Below are 17,418 nucleotides of genomic sequence, written 5' to 3' on the forward strand. Positions count from 1 at the left end.
AAAGTAAGCGGAGCTGTCCGTCTCATCTGTACCCCCAGACTGCTGGGAGAGTCGGTGAGTGCACCCCAAAGCACGGCAGATGTACACGATGAGATCAATGTGACAATCCCAGTCTTCAAAGAGCTGACCCAAGTTGGTGGAGCAACGAAGTTACAGAATACTGATATTCCTCAAATATGTTAACCAGACTTTACCAAACTAGAAAATATTGCTAATTCTCTCCTTGTAGAGAACTCTTTCATGGCTCTTGAACCGTTTCTCTCCCAGCACATAGCACCACAGAGGACCTCTGGAGGGACAAGAAGACAGCACACAATGCCTGTCCCATGCAGCTCAGTGCCTTGGTGCTGCCAGCACCGGGCACAGAAAGGACTTGGTGATAGCAAGAGAAAAGCGATCTCATTTTAACTTGTTTAACTATTTATAATGTTAGGTATATTTCTAAAGAGGAGTCTCTCCGCTGATGCAAATAATTCCAATCAGACCAAATTAGACCGAATAAAAAATGCCCACGTTTAATGCAGCGCCCCCGGGTGGCTTGGAAAAGTATGGTGAGGGAGAGAGCAGGGTAGACCACACAAATCCCGGAGACCACGTGTTCCTTTTCTGGGTGGGAGCCTAAATAGCCTGTGGGAGTGGTCCTGATCCTCCCCGGGGAGGGGTTAATGCTTGGCAGGCTTTCCCGGAGATGGAGTCTGAGGGGTCTTAGGATGGATACCAGGGGCTGGGGTGATGCTTCCAATCATCCCAGGCTCCTTGGATATAGGGGTGTCAGAGGGCTGAGATCTCTTTTGACCAAACATCCCAGAGCCCCTGGATATAGGGGTACCAAGGGGCCTCACTTTTGACCAAATAACTCCCCTCTAAAGGGCCCAAACAGAGCACACTCCTCATTCCTATACTTTAGGCAAGACAAAAGATTCACGGTTTAGCTTTATTGACAGTACAGTAGACAGGACAAACACATGCTCTATAAAATATACATTCTTATGTGAGAAAATATAATCAATACCGGGAAACAGCCACACTGAACAACGTGGCTTGTGTATCTTTAGAGGTGCCTTACAGGAGGGCTGCTCAGCTGGCAGCCTCTAACGGGAAAAGAGAACAGAAGACAGCAGGAAGCAGAAGTCACTTGTGGGCGAAGAAGCCATCTCTAGCAGCCAGGACATACTTCAAGGGTACATGAAGTATGAAGATCAGTTTCTCTTTGGAAACAGTCACAGTTGCTACAAACTCACTGCATGTCCAACACCAGGCGCAGACAAGTCAAGCTGCTCTGCACCCTCACTCCACCACTTGGTCGTTACCAGCGCTGCAAAGAAACAATTCACAACCGAGAAGGAAGAGACCCAAATCGTAACTTAAAGCACACGGGGCTGCGAGAGTGCTTACCTGGGTTTGGTTCCCAGGACACCACACACCAACCTCTCCTTCCCCTTCCACCTTCTCACAAAGCCTACGGGTCTTGGGTTTTCAGATGTTCTAAGTGCAGTTTCTAATACATCCCTAATTCAGAAGCTTGGTACTTCTGCCAACAAACTAATGTTCAAAAAAGAACAAGGACAAGAAAATCTAGGCTAAGTGCTGTATCTTTAGATCATGTTCCAAACAAAAAGTTTAAAGTGGAAAGGGAGGTGCAGCACACCTCCATACTGGACTGGCAGAGAGCACCACCAAACAGAAAAAAACTCAGCTCAGCCATTTATGGTCCCATCGTTTTTATAACCACTCATTAATCTGTAGCAAAGCATTTCAGCTGAGGCTGCAGCTCAGAGGTAGACCACTTGCCTGGTATGCAGGAGGCTATAGATCAATCCCCAGGACTGCCAAAAGGAAAAAAAAGAAAAAGCCTAAAGATAGACCAAGTTTCACATAAAAAGAGAACAGATATGGGAGAACATGAACTTGTCACTCACAGAGCTGTAGACTCAATGCCCAGCACCAGGGGAAACAGCCACACTTACTGGCAGCACGTCAGTGGATAGCCAACGAGAAAAGGCTACCCTCACACACTTGGGTAAAACGTCCTAAAACTGCAATGCCAGCTCCACTCCAGTTGGGCTCCATGGGCAAAACCAAAAATTAATCAAGACAGACGTACCTATAGTTGCCACATTTGGGAGGGTGAGGCAGGAGATTGAGAGTTCAAAGCCAGGGGGCTAAAAAAAAAAAAAGCATTTTTTTTTTTTTAAAAAAAGCAATTTTTAAAAAAAAAAATCAGAGTAAAGAGCTATAATACAACACAGGCTTAAATTTTTTGTTGGAGTAATGGCACTTGTGTCAGAAGTATAGGGTTTTTCTTCAGAGAAAATAATGCTACAATTTCATGCTTTTAGCTGGGAACACAGATCAGATTCCTTTGTTAACCAAAGTCCCAAATGGCTTGGTTTAAAAAAAAATCCTGAAGTGTACTAAACCAAACATAAAGATCAAAGGACAAACTCCCAAGCTAATGACAACATGGCAGACGTCACAGGGACCTTGCCCGTGTTCCCCTCCATCGGAGGACTCTGTGCAGCATGGCTAGCAATTACATCTGCACACACCTCCCCACAAAAGGCAGGTTATTTCCGTCACCAGAGAAGTGTACTTTATACCTCTCTACAAGCAGATGTACATAAAGACTTCTCTCATGTCCCCCTTTTCACAGAATGGCTGACAGTACCGAAACTCTTGGTCCTTTACAACCCTTCACTGGGCCACGTACAGCCTGCTGAGTGAAAGTCACCTCACCAAAAACTGCCTGGGCAAAACTTCTGAGGTGGGGTCTCACAGACAGCTGTTCACAGGGCTGGATTTCACATACTTTCTATCTGGACAGCAGCCTGCAGATGAAGGTACAACCAGCAGAAACCCATCAGCTGGAAGAAGCGCTGAGGAGATGCCAATTTTATCACTATTGGAGGGTAGACACTGCTTGGTCAAACATGGGCAAGTTTTTTCAGGAATTCCTTTCTCTAATGTAAGAAGCTATTGTTATTCTTAAAGCAGAGACAGGCTCTTCCCATCTGCAGATGGATTCCTAATAAGTTATGTAACAAGCCAGGGATATCTGGGAGGGAAGTCCAACATTTCACAACCCTTAGGAGACCAGCCTGACACCCCAGCAGAAAGGTCACAGCTGAAGCTTGGAGGTGACGCCCTGGATGAAGTATTTCTAGAGGACTGGGTCAGGGCCTGCTTTCTACCGACAGATCACAGCTGACAGCGCGCTGAACTCTGACCACAGAACAAGCGAGCGGCAGCATACCTCCACTGAGCCCACGTGCTGGAGCACTGCTGTTCCAGAGACAAAATGCAGCTTTTCAATCAAGACGTTAGTCTGTTTACTGACACTGTTTAAAAGCAGAGACTGTTCCCTCTCCTGAGCATTTCTTAGACCATTAGTCCTGTTTTGGGGAAATAAATACAGCTAAAGTCAGAGCAAGCAGCATGACTCTTGATCTAGCTAACAGCTGACAAAGGCGGCTCTTTACTGAAGTAGCACAATCCTCTCTGGTTCCTGGAGAGCGGCTTAGAGCAGCTAGTAAACAGCCTCTTTCCGCAGTAAGAGTCAGATGTGGCTAGCCAGGGCAGCACCAGGAAGGGGCCGGCTCTTAATTTCTAGTCAGACCACTATAAAACTGGAACACAGTCCAAAAGGAAGAAAGCATATGGTCCAAAGGGATGAAAGACTATAATAATTTTTTAAAGGTTCAAAATGAAAATGAAGAAAACATGACCATTTAAGTAGGAGGCTGGTATTACACAGAGGACAGGCTGAAAGCACGTGACATTTCGTTAGCATCAGTGTTGACATTCGTTGTTTACATAAAGTTTTTTGGCTCCCGAGAGCACACTTCCCTTCTTAATATGCTGCTACACTCGTGGAGATTAAAAACAAAGTAAGCATAAAAAAAAAGAACAATCTTTGGTTTCCTTGTCATCAAAGCACTTTGCTGAAAGAAGACAATCCCCAAATAAGCCATCTTCTATGCTCACAGGGCTGTGGCAAGGCTGCCGGGCTCTGGAAGAACAAGACATTTATGCTACGAGAACAAGATTATCACCTGGCACTTGTAAACAGACGGTGAGTGATCGGATGCGCGGACCTTCAGGCGTGAAGCAAGCAGTTAGTTACACCAAGCTCGAGTTTGTGAGCACACAATCACAAAGTACCCTGTCCCTCTACATGAGCTTCGTGACAAAGTCTTAGAGCTTTAAACAGAGTTTGTAGACCTCACTAAACTAAGTTATGCAAAGTCTATGATCTTGAGAAGTTGCTGCCCATACAGTAACCAGATAGGCATTATATATAATTTGGGCATATCAAAAATATTTACACTGTAGCCAACACACAAGGTCAATGAGTAGAAAAATTATTTATAAATGTACATATATTTACAATGACGTCCCTGGTTATAGGGACAAAACAAACATACAACACACACACAAACAAAAAACAACTCCAGAAGAATACAAAAGCCTTTGCTCTGGTACCAGTTGGCGAAAGGATTCCAGGCGAAGACCTTGAATATCAAAGTCTCGGCCTCCATTCTCAAGTCTCAGTCAGACTCAGGAGAGCTCAGAAGTTATCTCTGTTCCTTGCTTGGAAGGCAAAGTAAAATGTCAAAGCAGTAATGTCTTCTCACGACCATTCTGAGGACTGGGGCAAGCCAGCAGCTAAGCAGCAATGACACCCTTCATGACAGGCAGTGCACACCTAGGCATGTCACTGTGAGGCCGTCTGGAGGGACTCTGTCCATCGTCTTCTGCCGGGGCTGTGTACTCTCAGCGTGGTACACATCTCTGTAGTACATTTCTGCCAGCCACTACCTTTTCTTCACCAGGTGCAAGGCCAAACATCAGGCTACTTTGGTGTGGCCAGATATAATTCGAAGCAAAGAGTAATGCAAACGCTGACTTTGGGGTTCTTCTCAACTCTGAGGTAGTAAATGAACCAACCTGAGTCTCTGCTCAGACTTTCTCGTGGACCGGCTTCATGTGCCCTCACTACCATCTTGAATGTTCCGAGTCCTGCTGAAATCAAAAGTGTGGTCATGTAACTTGTGGCAGGACACAGGTGAGGAGCAGCTTGGACCCCTCTCTGCCAGGCCCTCGTGTCGCGGAAGCTGTGGTGACTCAAGGACAGGCTGTTGGCAAAAGGGAAGCAGGCCTGGTTCTCTGTTCATGTTCCACAGAGGCCGCTGAAATGTTTCTGAGAACAAGAGACAAGAAATATCATCAGACAGCAGGAATTTCAAAATTAATTTCTTGGTATCGTTTTTTAAAAATGTGTATGGGTGTTTTGCCTGCATGTATGACTGTGTATCACATGTGTGTCTGGTACCCAGAGGCCAGAAAAGGGAACTAGATCTCCTGGAACTGAAGTTACAGACAGTTGTGAGCTGCCACGTCAGAGCTGGGAATCGAACCCAGGTTCTCTGTAAGAGCAACAAATGCTCTTTATCCCCAGCCCCCTGATAACCTTTTAATCTAATCATCAAAAGAAGTAAAGATGCTCAGCATCCTTGATAAGGACACTGAGATCACAATGCCAACATTAAAAACAACAACAAAATAAAAACTGGAACTACAAACTACCAAACCTTTATATTCAACAGAACTAAAAAGCTAGTTTCTAATACCATGCTTCTTTTCTTCACCGGCTAATTTAGTGGCTTTTCTGCTTTAAAAACTGTGTTGCCTAGTTTCATGTCAACTTGACACAGGCTGAAGTCATTGGAGGGAATCTCAACTAAGAAAATACCTCCCTAAGGTGGGGCTGTAGGCAAGCCTGTAAGGCATTTTCTTATCGGGTTATAATAAATAGCTGTATTTATCAGACCGGGGATGAAAACCTGCTAGCTATCTGATGGAGAAGGGTCATCTGTCTTTTGGTTAAGGTCATTTGTCTATCTGTTGCCTCCATTGGTTAATTAAGAAAGAAACTGCTTGGCCTTTGATAGGACAAAAAATTAGGTAGGTGGAGTAGACAGAACAGAATTCTGGGAGAAAGAAAGCCGAGTCAGGCAGACACCATGGATCCAGCCGCCAGGTCAGACATGCTGAATCTTCCCTGGTGAGACACCACTTCGTGGTGCTACACAGATTATTAGAAATGGGTTAACTTAGATGTGAGAGCTAACCAGTAAGAGGCTAGAGCTGATGGACCAAGCAGTGTTTAAAAGAATACAGTTTCTGTGTAATTATTTCGGGTAAAGCTAGCCGTGCAGAGATGGGTGGGAATGCAGCCCACCGCAGCTCCCTACTACAGAGTGGCACCCAGACATGGTAACTAACTCCACGTAAAACCTGAAAAAACACTATACCTTCCTGTGTGACCCTGTGATGTGGGATTCCCCTCTGTATGTTGTGATTATCATTAATGAATAAAGAAACTGCTTTGAACCTATAGCAGGGCAGAACTTAGCTAGATGGAGAAAATTAAACTGAATGCTGGGAGAAAGGAGGAGGAGGAGTTAGAGAGAAGCCATATAGCCCTACTGGGCAGACGTCGGTAAGCCACAGTCTTGTGGTGATATGCAGATTGCTAGAAATGAGTTAAATTAGTATGTAAGAGTTAGCCAAGAAGAAGCTAGAGCTAATGGGCCAAGCAGTGATTTAAATAATATAGTTTCTTTTTTTAAAATATTTATTTATTTATTATGTATATAATATTCTGTCTGTGTGTATGCCTGCAGGCCAGAAGAGGGCACCAGACCTCATTACAGATGGTTGTGAGCCACCATGTGGTTGCTGAGAATTGAACTCAGAACCTTTGGAAGAGCAGGCAAGGCTCTTAACCACTGAGCCATCTCTCCAGCCCCAATAATATAGTTTCTTTGTGATTATTTTGGGGCTGAGCAGCCGGGAACCAACAAGCGGCCTTCCTCACAACAACCTGCAATTACTGCCCTGTGCCCCATTCCCCATGTTCTTCCTCTGAGAGGAAGTGACAGCTGATTGGTCCAAAAAGAGCTCTGTTTTGCTGACAAAAGCTAAGTATATGGTGCTGAGATTGCTTGCCTGACAGAAGAGCAAACAAAACATGTTAGGTTTTTCATGCTGTATGTGTAGCACTTCATATCTCCATTATTTAAATGAAGATAAATAAGGACCTCTAGTTGACACTAGCTAACAATGACAATTATTCTAGTATACTAATTTGTTTCCTGTGAAATGAGTGTACTACCGATAGAACAGAAGGGCAGATCAGGTGAAAGTGAAATCAAAAGTTCAGAAAGGAACAAAAGCATCCATTACCACTGCTCATCTGTGAGAAGGGAAGCTTCTCAGTCATCCTCTCATGGTTGCTGGGAAAGGCAGACAGCTCTCTCTCTGTTGATGGTATCAGACTCTCCAGAGTAGCAGCATCTTGGGGAGGATGTGATAAAAATGTCTCTTTGGGCATCTGAACCATGAGGCTGGACAGAGTCTGATCCAGAACATCCTCCTCAGCAATATAGGTGTATGGACAGTATTCTCGGGTCCTCGAGTAGATGTTGGCATTGTCATAACAATCTGAACAGATCACCCGGGTACTAGTGCCACCTAATAAGATGGGAAAGAACCCATATGCTTTTCTGTTAAGGTAGAGTTTTGTCATAATCAACTTTCTTCTACAGTTGTAACGTTTACTACACACTTACTTTATAAACCAGGTGAGATTTCAAGGTCCTTATGCGAATTAACTCACTTTTTCCTTACAGCATCCCCATGGAGCAGATACAGTTCTCTCTCCACTACTGAGTGTTACGACAGGAGGAAGAGCTGAAATGTGCACCCAGGCATTCTGGCTTCAGAGCCCATGCTCTTGAATTTTAATGTTAAATCTCCATCTAGCCTACAGAGACTAAACTCCAACCCTGGGCTTTAAGACAGGCCTGAACCTGTGCTCTGAGATACAGCTTGGCTTGAGCAAACGAAAGCATGGCATGAGAACCCATGTTACTTTTATGAGTCAATCAACAGTAACTTCTCACATTATCCCTAGTCAAATCCACCTTCCTGGGTCTGTCACCTTCTACACAGTGAGGGGGGAAGGGCAAGAGGAGGCTCTAGTCACTTTACTAGGGGACAGCCCTTTGAAGTTCTCCATTATAGGCTGAGAGTCATATTTTACTCAGTATCTACCTGTCAGGAAGAGAACCTAATGTCCTTTGGATGCTATCTGAAGGATGCTCATCTCTAAAAGGGCAAGAAACACTTGAAAAGAGTTTCTAAAACATCCTCTTCTTGTGATGACAGAGATACAAGAGCCTCGGCTGTGTCCTTCAATTCCTGTTTAAGGGTAACTTGTTTTGTTTTTAAGATAGCCTCCTCTGGTTAAGACTTTATAGTCAATTTTCATTCCATGTTGCATGAAGTTAAATGTTCTAAGTATTTTACCTTAAAATATTGCCTCAGGCTAATAGGAAAACTACAATGAACAATAAACCCACTAGAACAGGCTGAACGTGTAACTACGAACAGTAAAGTGCCTACCGTCAGTGCCTTTGTGTATGTATCCGTTGGCAGGAGGCATAAGTTGCTGATGACTGCCTGCCTCAGAGTTGCTGTAGCCTTCCTGTGGTTCAGACAGTGTTCCTTGGGAAGACAAATAGCTGGGAATGTCTGCAGGCAAATTAAGCTCCTCTGTAAAGAGACATCTGTAACTCTCAAACTCAGGCAGTTGAAGTCAACATTCAGAAGGCAATTTTATAAATATGTTCTACTTTGACACTGTCCTGGAAAACGGTATGGACTTGGGACCCCAATAGCTCGTCATATTCCCTTAGCATAATTTTTTTAAACTAATGTTCTTCTCAGAGTTTCATTTTAGAAGTATGACTTGGTTTGCCTAACGTATAAGCTGTGGGTTCACTCCCAGAATTACCAGCGGGGGGGTTGGGGGTGAGCGGTTAACAAAAGGAAAAACAAAAAAACTAAACATTAAAATCTTATCTACAGCTACACTTTAACAATCTCTCTACATGGCTTGCTTCTTTTGCAGACCCTGGGTAAAAGACCTAGTCACACACAAGGGTTCAACTCTCCCCTAAAACAAACTATGGTGGAATTGAACCTTAGGCTCTATAGAAAGATATATATATCAGCTAGGCATGGGTCACCACACCTGTAATACCATGCCAGCACACAGGAGGAGGAAGCAGAGGATCACTGCAAACTCAATGTCAGTCTGTAGTTCCAGGTCAGCCAGGGCCATACACTGAGATCCTCTCAAAAGAAAAGAACAAACTGGGCACGGTGGTGCACACCTTTAATCCAAACATTCTGGAGGCAGAGGCTAGTAGATCTCTGAGTTTAAGGCCAGCCTGGTCTAGAGATCAAGTGATGATAGCCATGGATACACAAAGAAAACCTGTCTCAAAAAATCAAAAGACCAAAACAACAAAAACCCCACAAGAACAAGGAAACCATGCCTGTAATACAATTTTAAGAGCTAAATTTAGGGGGAAGTATATATAGTATATACAAATTCTTACAAATTTTTTCCCCAGATAGGTTATTTTCATCAGAAAAAGTTCCTTATATCTCTTAGCAAGTAATCAATCACAGTACTCAGCTTTTTTATTTTTTACTAAATCCTACAATCCTAAGAATACGCCATATGTCATCTGGGTGCCACTTACCTGTATTTGTGATACTGTAGTCTTCATTTTTCCTTCTCATATGATAAATAACAATGACCCAGATCAAAGAAGTGCCGACGACACAGCAGACCACAACAATGATGACAATGCCAACTGTGGTCCAACCATCATCCTCATGTCCAATGCTATTCTGAGAAGAGTCACAATTGGGGGATGAAATGACATTTAAGTAAATATGTCCTCGTTCTGTCCCAAGGGTATTAGACATAATGCAGGTATATTTTCCAGCATCTTCTAGCCCAGCATCTACAATGATGAGAAGCTGATTGGCTGCAGCAAAGAAGTGTCGTTCTGTTACTAAGAGCGGCCCATCATCTTTGGTCCAATTGAGGCGAGGAGCAGGACTCCCTCCAGCTATGCACTGCAATACTGCCGTTTCACCTCGAGTGACGGTCTTGTCCTCCAGAGGTCTAACAAACGAGGGTGTCTCTAATAGGAAGTTAAAAATACTAAGTTAGGAAATTGATACCCTAAGAGTATTAAGAGTATGATGAAATATGTGGTTTTATGAAGATTAACAGTTAATGTTTCAGAAACACAAAAGCCTCAAAAAAGAAAAAAATCTAATTATGAACTGGTTATGATGATGCATGGCTGTAAACTCAGGAGGCCAAAGCAAAAGGATTACAAGTTTACAGCCATTTCAGCAAATTAGCAAGACCTATCTGTAAGAGAAAGAAAAACAGGGTTGGGATGCTAGCTCAGTACAGCACTGGCCTGGCACGCACAAGCCAGGGCTACTAGCCATTAGTGCTGGGATTTCTACTGTTTTTAAGACATGTTATCAACATAACCAAGCTCTTGATCCTTCTGCCTCAGCCCTCAAGTTAACACACTTCTTTTAAAGGTTTTTTTAACAGTCAGATCAGAGTGGCTCACCTGTAACACATAGTGAGTTCTCAGGGGTTATAGAGTTTTCCTGGGCTATGGGGGTAGTGGGGGAGGAGGAAGAGATGACCCCACAGAACTTTGTATCTAAGAAAACAGAGACCTGAACTGCCTTGGATTCAAGGCATACATTAAAAAACATGTTTTAGCCAGGTAGAAGTGGTGTACACCATTAATCCCAGCACTTAGGAAGTAGGAGGAGGCAGATCTCTTTGATCAGCCTGGTCTACAGAGTATGTTCCAGGACAATCAAGGCTACACAGAGAAACCCTGTCTCAAAAAAAAAAAAAGAACAACAAAAAGTTTAAAAAAAAAAAAAAATCACATCAAAACCTCCAAGCAGCTCTCAGAGGCTCCAGTAAAGCAGTGGTCCTGACAAAGTAAGCATACCTAACACAGTGAGTGAGGCATTTGCTGAGAGGCCGCCTGCGATATTCTGTGCCATGCAGCTGTAGATGCCCATGTCTTCTATCTTCACGTTGGCAATGAAGAAGACATCATCCTCGGGCATGACATGCATTCGTCTTTCTCGGGCTGCAGGAAAGTCAGTACCACCGTCTTTCTGCCAGGAAATCTGAGGTGCAGGGTGCCCTTCTGCAGCACATTCTAATCTGGCCATGGCACCAGTGCGAATGGTTAGATCCATAGGAGTTTTTAGAAAAGACGGCATCTCTGTTCAAAACAAATTGCAGAGAAAGTAGGCAAAAGGAAAACACGCACAAGCACACAAATCTAATAATCTAACAGGTGAAATTCTGATGTAAAATGCTTCATTTCTTTGAGAAAACATATTCTCTGGACTGCCAATGAACCCAGCTTCTAAAAGCATCTTTCTTACCAGCACCTGAGTGTGTGGAGCACAGCAGCACTGTATTTCTAGAGTACACACCACGCCTAGTGACCATGCCAATGAGAAGGAAGTCAGAAAGTCAAAGTCTTTCCAGAATGTCAGTTTAGAACTTGATATTTAATACTACTCTTTCACTTAGAAAGTTAAATGGGACTTCCCAATCTAATATTAACAAGTGTGAAGAGAACCATGGGGTTTTTTGTTTGTTTGTTTGGTTTTAATTATGCTTTTAAAAATCTAACTTAAGGGGGCTGGAGAGATGGCTCAGCAGTTAAGAGCACTGGCTGCTCTTCCAGAAGTCCTAAGTTTAATTCCCAGGAACCATATGGTGACTCACAACCAACCATAATAAGATATGGTGCCATCTTCTGGCCTGCAGACAGACATACAGACAGAACACTATACATAATAAATAAATATTTTTAAAAATCTCATTTAAGAAACACTGGAGCAGGGTTCAGAGATGGAGAGTTACCTCAGTAGTTAAGAGCACTTGTAGGACTTGGGCTCAATTCCCAGCACCCAGATGGCAGTTCACAACTGTCTGTTACTTTAGTCTCAGGAGATCCAATGCTGTCTTCAGGCCTTCATGGCCATCAGGCATGCATGTGGTACAGACATACATGAAGGCAAACCACTCACACACATAAAATAATAAAATAAAATCTTTTTTAAAAAGCTAGAAATTCAAAAAAGAAAGAAACAGGAACAGGACACAAGTATATCTTTTGGTTGCTCACAGCCTAAAATGCTGTAGTTACTCAGTCTCATAGACAATAAACCAAGTTGCTTTGGAAAACTTTTCTTATAACCACTAGGAGAGCTTTATTTTCAAAATCATTAAGGCCATATCGGAGAACTACGGAGACCACTGGATCTGGAGATGTCCTAAACACTCTTGAGTATAGAGGACACAGCTAGCATATTAGAAAAGAATTCATGGTTTTCAAAGAATTGTGGTTTTGGAAAGAAAATGAAGACCATCAAAAGAATGTCTTCAGGAGAAACAGAAGTAGGAGTAAAGCATCTCCTGGGGCAAAGAGTACAGGACAACAGGTAGGGGGTAACCCAAAAGTCCACCCCTGCCATATGCCACAACCAAAAGAAAATAACACTGAGAGTTCCCTCCAAATGTGGGGTGTGACCTAATTTTCCTGGTCAAGTGACTTATAATTTAGGTGTAAAAAGTACTTCAAAGTATACTTGCCCATCAGCATGGCCAGATAGGCCAGACAGTCATAGCATATATTCCAGAATTATACAAATAAGCAAAAAAGAAAGTATTTCAAAAGTCAAGTAGCACAATTCCTTACCATTCACAGTTAGTTTGGCTTTCTGTGAATAATTAGAGCCAAAGTGATTAGTGACAATACACTGGTATTTCCCTTCGTCTGTGAAGTTCACATTGAAGAGGTGCAGGACACTAGTGTATTCCAGAGCTTCTTCAGCCTGCTGCCGATAGCGAACAAAATTCTCAATATCCACGTCATAGAGGATTTCACTGCCCTTGCGCCACACAGTAGACATGGGCGAGTCACTGCTGCTCACTGCAGTGCACGTCAGAGTCACATTAGCACCTCGCAAAGCAATTGTGCTTTCAGGATGTGTCCTCATCTGAGGCTTCAGAAAATCATCTAAAGGGAATAAATGCAAGTGGCCAAGTCAGTTATTTTTACTTCAGATTCAATTTTAAAACAAATACTGTAAAACTAAAAGCTTCATTCACAGGGGTTAAGATTGAAGGAGACTATAAAGAGCTTAAATCCCTTGTTGTTGGTTTTTTATTTGCTTTGTTTTTTCAAAATTTATTTATTTATATATTTCATTTTGATTTTTCAAGACAGGGTTTCTCTGTGGCTTTGGAGCCTGTCCTGGAACTATAATTTATTTATTTTGCTTGCATTGGTACTTTGCCTGCCTGTATATCTGTGTGAAGGTGTCATATCTTGGAGTTATAGTCAGTTGTTAGCTGCCATGGTAGGTGCCGGGAATTGAACCTGGGTCCTCAGGAAGAGTAGTCAGTGCTCTTAACTGCTGAGCCATCTCTCCAATCCTATCTAATCCCTTGTTTAAGGTGAGAAAAGTAAACTCCAGTTAAACAGTTTGTTCAAAGGCATTAGGCAGTGACAGAAGGTGGGCTGGAACCCAAGTTCTGGATGTCAGCATCCAGTACTCTTTCTACCATCCCTCAGGACTATTAGATGCTTATTATCCATTTCCTAAGCATTACCAATGAGTGGGGATAGATGTGGAGAAAAACCTTATGTGAGAATTTCAAGGTAAATTCTAATTCTACCATACCATGTATGTACACACAATATGATATTTATGTTCCATATATAATGATACATATACAAAATGTTTATGATAACCATTGTCATTTCTGAATAATACAGAAAATGGGAACAGAAACTTACTTTTTCAAGGAAACTACTAATAAATACATGACTTGAAAGTACTTTGTACATAGCTTTGACATTAAATAGTGAAGAATTCAAACAGGATAAATTCACAAGTGAAAACTGGTTTAGGACTGGTGAGTGCACTATGGATTCATAAATAACAACATTATGGATTCAGAGAAGCTGCTTCAGAAATCCTGAATCAGTATCTTTACCATGTAACATTTCATCGTGCCTTCAAAGGTGTATGTGGAATAGTATAAAACATATGGTATGAGGCAGACTGGTGGCACATACCACTAATCTCAGCCCTTGTGAAGCAGAGGCAGGCAAATGTCTGAGTTCCAGGCCAAGCTAGTCTGGTCTGCATAGTGAATTCGAGACTAGACAGAGTTACAGAGTGAAACCCTGTCTCAAAAACATATAGTATGCCTTACAGGACATACTGTCTGAACATACTGTCTATGACTGTCTCTACTGTCTCAAAGATATGCTGTCACTTTGAACCCTAAGAAATTGCATAAAGGGGCTCGAGAGCAGTTAACAAGAGCAGTTAAGAACACCAGGTATTCTTGCAAAGGACCCAGGTTCAGCTCCCAGCACATCAGAGATAACAACCTTCTGCAACTCCAGTTCTGGAGGATGTGATGTCCTCTTATGGACTCCTGGGCACTGCACACACATAGTGCACAGACATGCATGAAGGCAAAACACCTACATACATAAAATATAGATGAATTAAAAAAAAAAAAAAGAAATTGCATTTGGGGCAGGGAAATGTCTCAGTGGGTAAAAGAGTTTCCATCAAGCCTAATGACACGATCCCTCAACACTCCCAGTGGAAGGAGAGGACTGACTATCGCAAGTTGTCTGTCCTTTTACCAAAAACTGTATCCAAAAAATGAAATTGGTGATTATAAACACATAATGTTATACACTTAAAATTATAACATTGCTGATAGCCACATAAACTAATGCATTTTCAAAATTTGTCTTGTTGATTCTTTTCAAAATCTACTAAAAGTCTTCTCGTAGAAAAAAAATACATAATGATTCAGGAGTCTTACTTCTAAAGTTAATAATTAAAAATCCTGAAGTCTTATCCGCAAGTTAACAATTCCTCTCAAATAAAGCCAATAAGAAGGGAGCACTGAGAGGGTCCCTGCATTATAAAGACAAACAAGAACAGTGAGGAAAACAACCATTTATAAAACACTAAATCAAAGGGCCAGGCGGTGGTGGCGCACGCCTTTAATCCCAGCACTCAGGAGGCAGAGGCAGGCGGATCTCTGTGAGTTCGAGACCAGCCTGGTCTACAAGAGCTAGTTCCAGGGCAGGCTCCAAAGCCACAGAGAAACCCTGTCTCGGAAAAAACAAAACAAAACAAAAAAAAAAAAAAAAAAAAAAAACACACTAAGTCAAAGAATACAAAATGTATCCTGTGTTTGCAAAGGACAGAGAGCAACACCACAGGGGCATAAGATGGGCTGTCAAAAGCCATCTGGGGGTGGGTTTTTGTTTGTTTGTTTTTGTTCATCTCCTTTATTTTGTTGTTACAATAGTTAAGAGAAATTTAAAAACTTGAAAACAGAAATACAAACCACAGACAAAATCTCTCAGGTCCACATTCAGGATGCTTTGCCCTGCTAACCACTCAGGATGCGCACAGCTGACATTCACAGAATGGTGAAAGTTGTTATCCACCAGCCACTGAAGCAGCCACTTCAAATGACAATCGCAGAGCAAACTGTTTGTGTTCAGAACACTGCAGAAAGAAAACAAGGAAAAGAACCTTTCATTTTAGCTTTACTCTAGTTTCTCCAGTATAACTTTGCTACACATTTATGTATAGCAAAAAAAGTTCACCTAATTGTAAGAAAACAAACAGCCTTAATTACATGTCAGTGTTATGAAATACATCAAAAAAGACTGAAGGACAAGAGAATCATTTTAGATTAAAGACAAGTAAAGAGTCATTTCAGGCATGCATATTTGTTATGAGATATGTTACCCATGCTGGCCTCGAACTTTGAATCTCAGAAATACACAATGACACCTACCGACACATGATTCTTGTTTGGGAGTAGGGGTTCTAAACAGGGAGGGATATACATGTGTATATATTATATGCATGTGTATATACTTCTGTGTGTTTGGTTTGTTTGCTGGAGATGGGAACTCATATATTCCAGGATGGCTTTGAGTTCACTGTACACAGGGATGACCTTTAACTTCCAGTCCTTTTGCCTCCACATCCCAAATGCTAGGATTTACGGTTGTGCAACACCACATCTGGCTTAACTGGGAACTAAACCTAGAGTTTCTTAGGCATGCTAGGAAAGCACTTTACCATCTAGCTGCATCTCCAGTCAGGGTGATATTTCCGATATTGGAAAAATTTGAAGATAAGCAATCTTCTAGATATAATTTTGTAAATATTCATTTCATTGAGTATGAAAATGACATTGTAGCTATGTAAAAAATGTCCCTTGTTTTAGAAAATACATGCCAAGCTATTCAGAAATAAAGTATCATAACATCTATAACTTTTTATTTTAATATGTGTTGAATGTTTTTCCTGCATGTATATGTACTATGTGTATATGCCTGGTGTCTGAGGACATTTGAAGAGAGTATCAGATCCCCTGGAACTGGAGAAACAGATGGTTGTGAGCATGAAATGTGGGTGCGGAGAACCAAACCTGAATTCCCTGCAAAACCACCAAGTGTTTTTCACAGCCAAGCCAACTCTCCAGTCCCTCGATGTCTTTACAACTTTTAGATAATCTGAAAACAAGACTTATATGTACAATGTCTACATAAAAACTATATATGTGCAGAGTTGCAAAGGTAAAGGTGAGAAAAGAACAAGGGGCATTGGGTAAGTCTGTCAGAAGGTGAATAACTAGTATATTCTGGTGAAAGGGGTGTGGATAGTCATGCACCGGGCTTATGTTCCTGACGTTTAAATTCTTGAAAGATTGTGGGCAAGGCTAGTCACAGATTTTGAAGCACTGAAAGAGCTCTATGTGGGAAGTATACTGCTATTTTCAAATTATTTCATCAAGACTGAAAGCACTTTAGCCCTCTGGCAATATACTTCAACTAAGAGTAAGAGCCACTTTTAAAAAATGTTGTCTATAAAACAGATCCCTTTGAGGAATCAGTGTTTTTCTCTCCGTGATCCCTTAGCAGAGAAAGCAAACAATTTGGGGAACACTACAACTCATTCTTTGTACATGATTTAAATGCTCTATTAACTAGGTGGGAAGGGGGATCATGCCACAGTACATGTATGGAGGGTCACTCCTTCCACTGATCCGGGAATCCAACTCAGGTCATCAGCCTGGGAGCCTAGAAACTGTTTTTACCTCTTTAAACCATCTACCCAGCCCTTAAAATATTTTTAAGTCTGTACTTATTAAAATTTCTATGTTTTTTGGCGTTCCTCCTCACGCTTTGTGATACTCTTGAGAGTTACATATAAAAGATACTTTTTGCTAATATTTTCTTATATAATATTCACACACTTCAGGGAAAACTCTCTGTGTGCGTGTACACTGTTAGGCTCTTGTAGGCAAAGTAGGTGTGCGAGGTATGGTAGAAAGCAAAAGAGAGAGAGAGAGAGAGAGAGAGAGAG

At 41.9% G+C, this 17,418-nt stretch overlaps 1 protein-coding gene across 2 annotated transcripts in view; it reads right to left on the reverse strand.

Moving 5' to 3' along the window:
* Nucleotides 1–2,199: 2,199 nt before the first annotated feature.
* Nucleotides 2,200–17,418, reverse strand: part of Lrig2 (leucine rich repeats and immunoglobulin like domains 2) — a 50,220-nt gene continuing 35,001 nt past the window's right edge. The window contains exons 12-18 of one of the 2 annotated variants that reach the window (XM_005369760.3): nt 15,380–15,543; nt 12,690–13,010; nt 10,917–11,198; nt 9,618–10,067; nt 8,470–8,598; nt 7,249–7,536; nt 2,200–5,200 (exon numbers count right to left, since the gene is read on the reverse strand). In XM_005369760.3, coding sequence (XP_005369817.1) covers nt 4,983–5,200; nt 7,249–7,536; nt 8,470–8,598; nt 9,618–10,067; nt 10,917–11,198; nt 12,690–13,010; nt 15,380–15,543 — 1,852 coding nt within the window. In that variant the 3' untranslated portion in view covers nt 2,200–4,982. Of the gene's footprint in view, nt 5,201–7,248; nt 7,537–8,469; nt 8,620–9,617; nt 10,068–10,916; nt 11,199–12,689; nt 13,011–15,379; nt 15,544–17,418 lie in introns of both variants that reach the window. The other variant, XM_005369759.3, reaches the window with a different exon arrangement.

This window comes from Microtus ochrogaster, unplaced genomic scaffold, assembly GCF_000317375.1.
Source record: "Microtus ochrogaster isolate Prairie Vole_2 unplaced genomic scaffold, MicOch1.0 UNK60, whole genome shotgun sequence".
NCBI lineage: Eukaryota > Metazoa > Chordata > Mammalia > Rodentia > Cricetidae > Microtus > Microtus ochrogaster.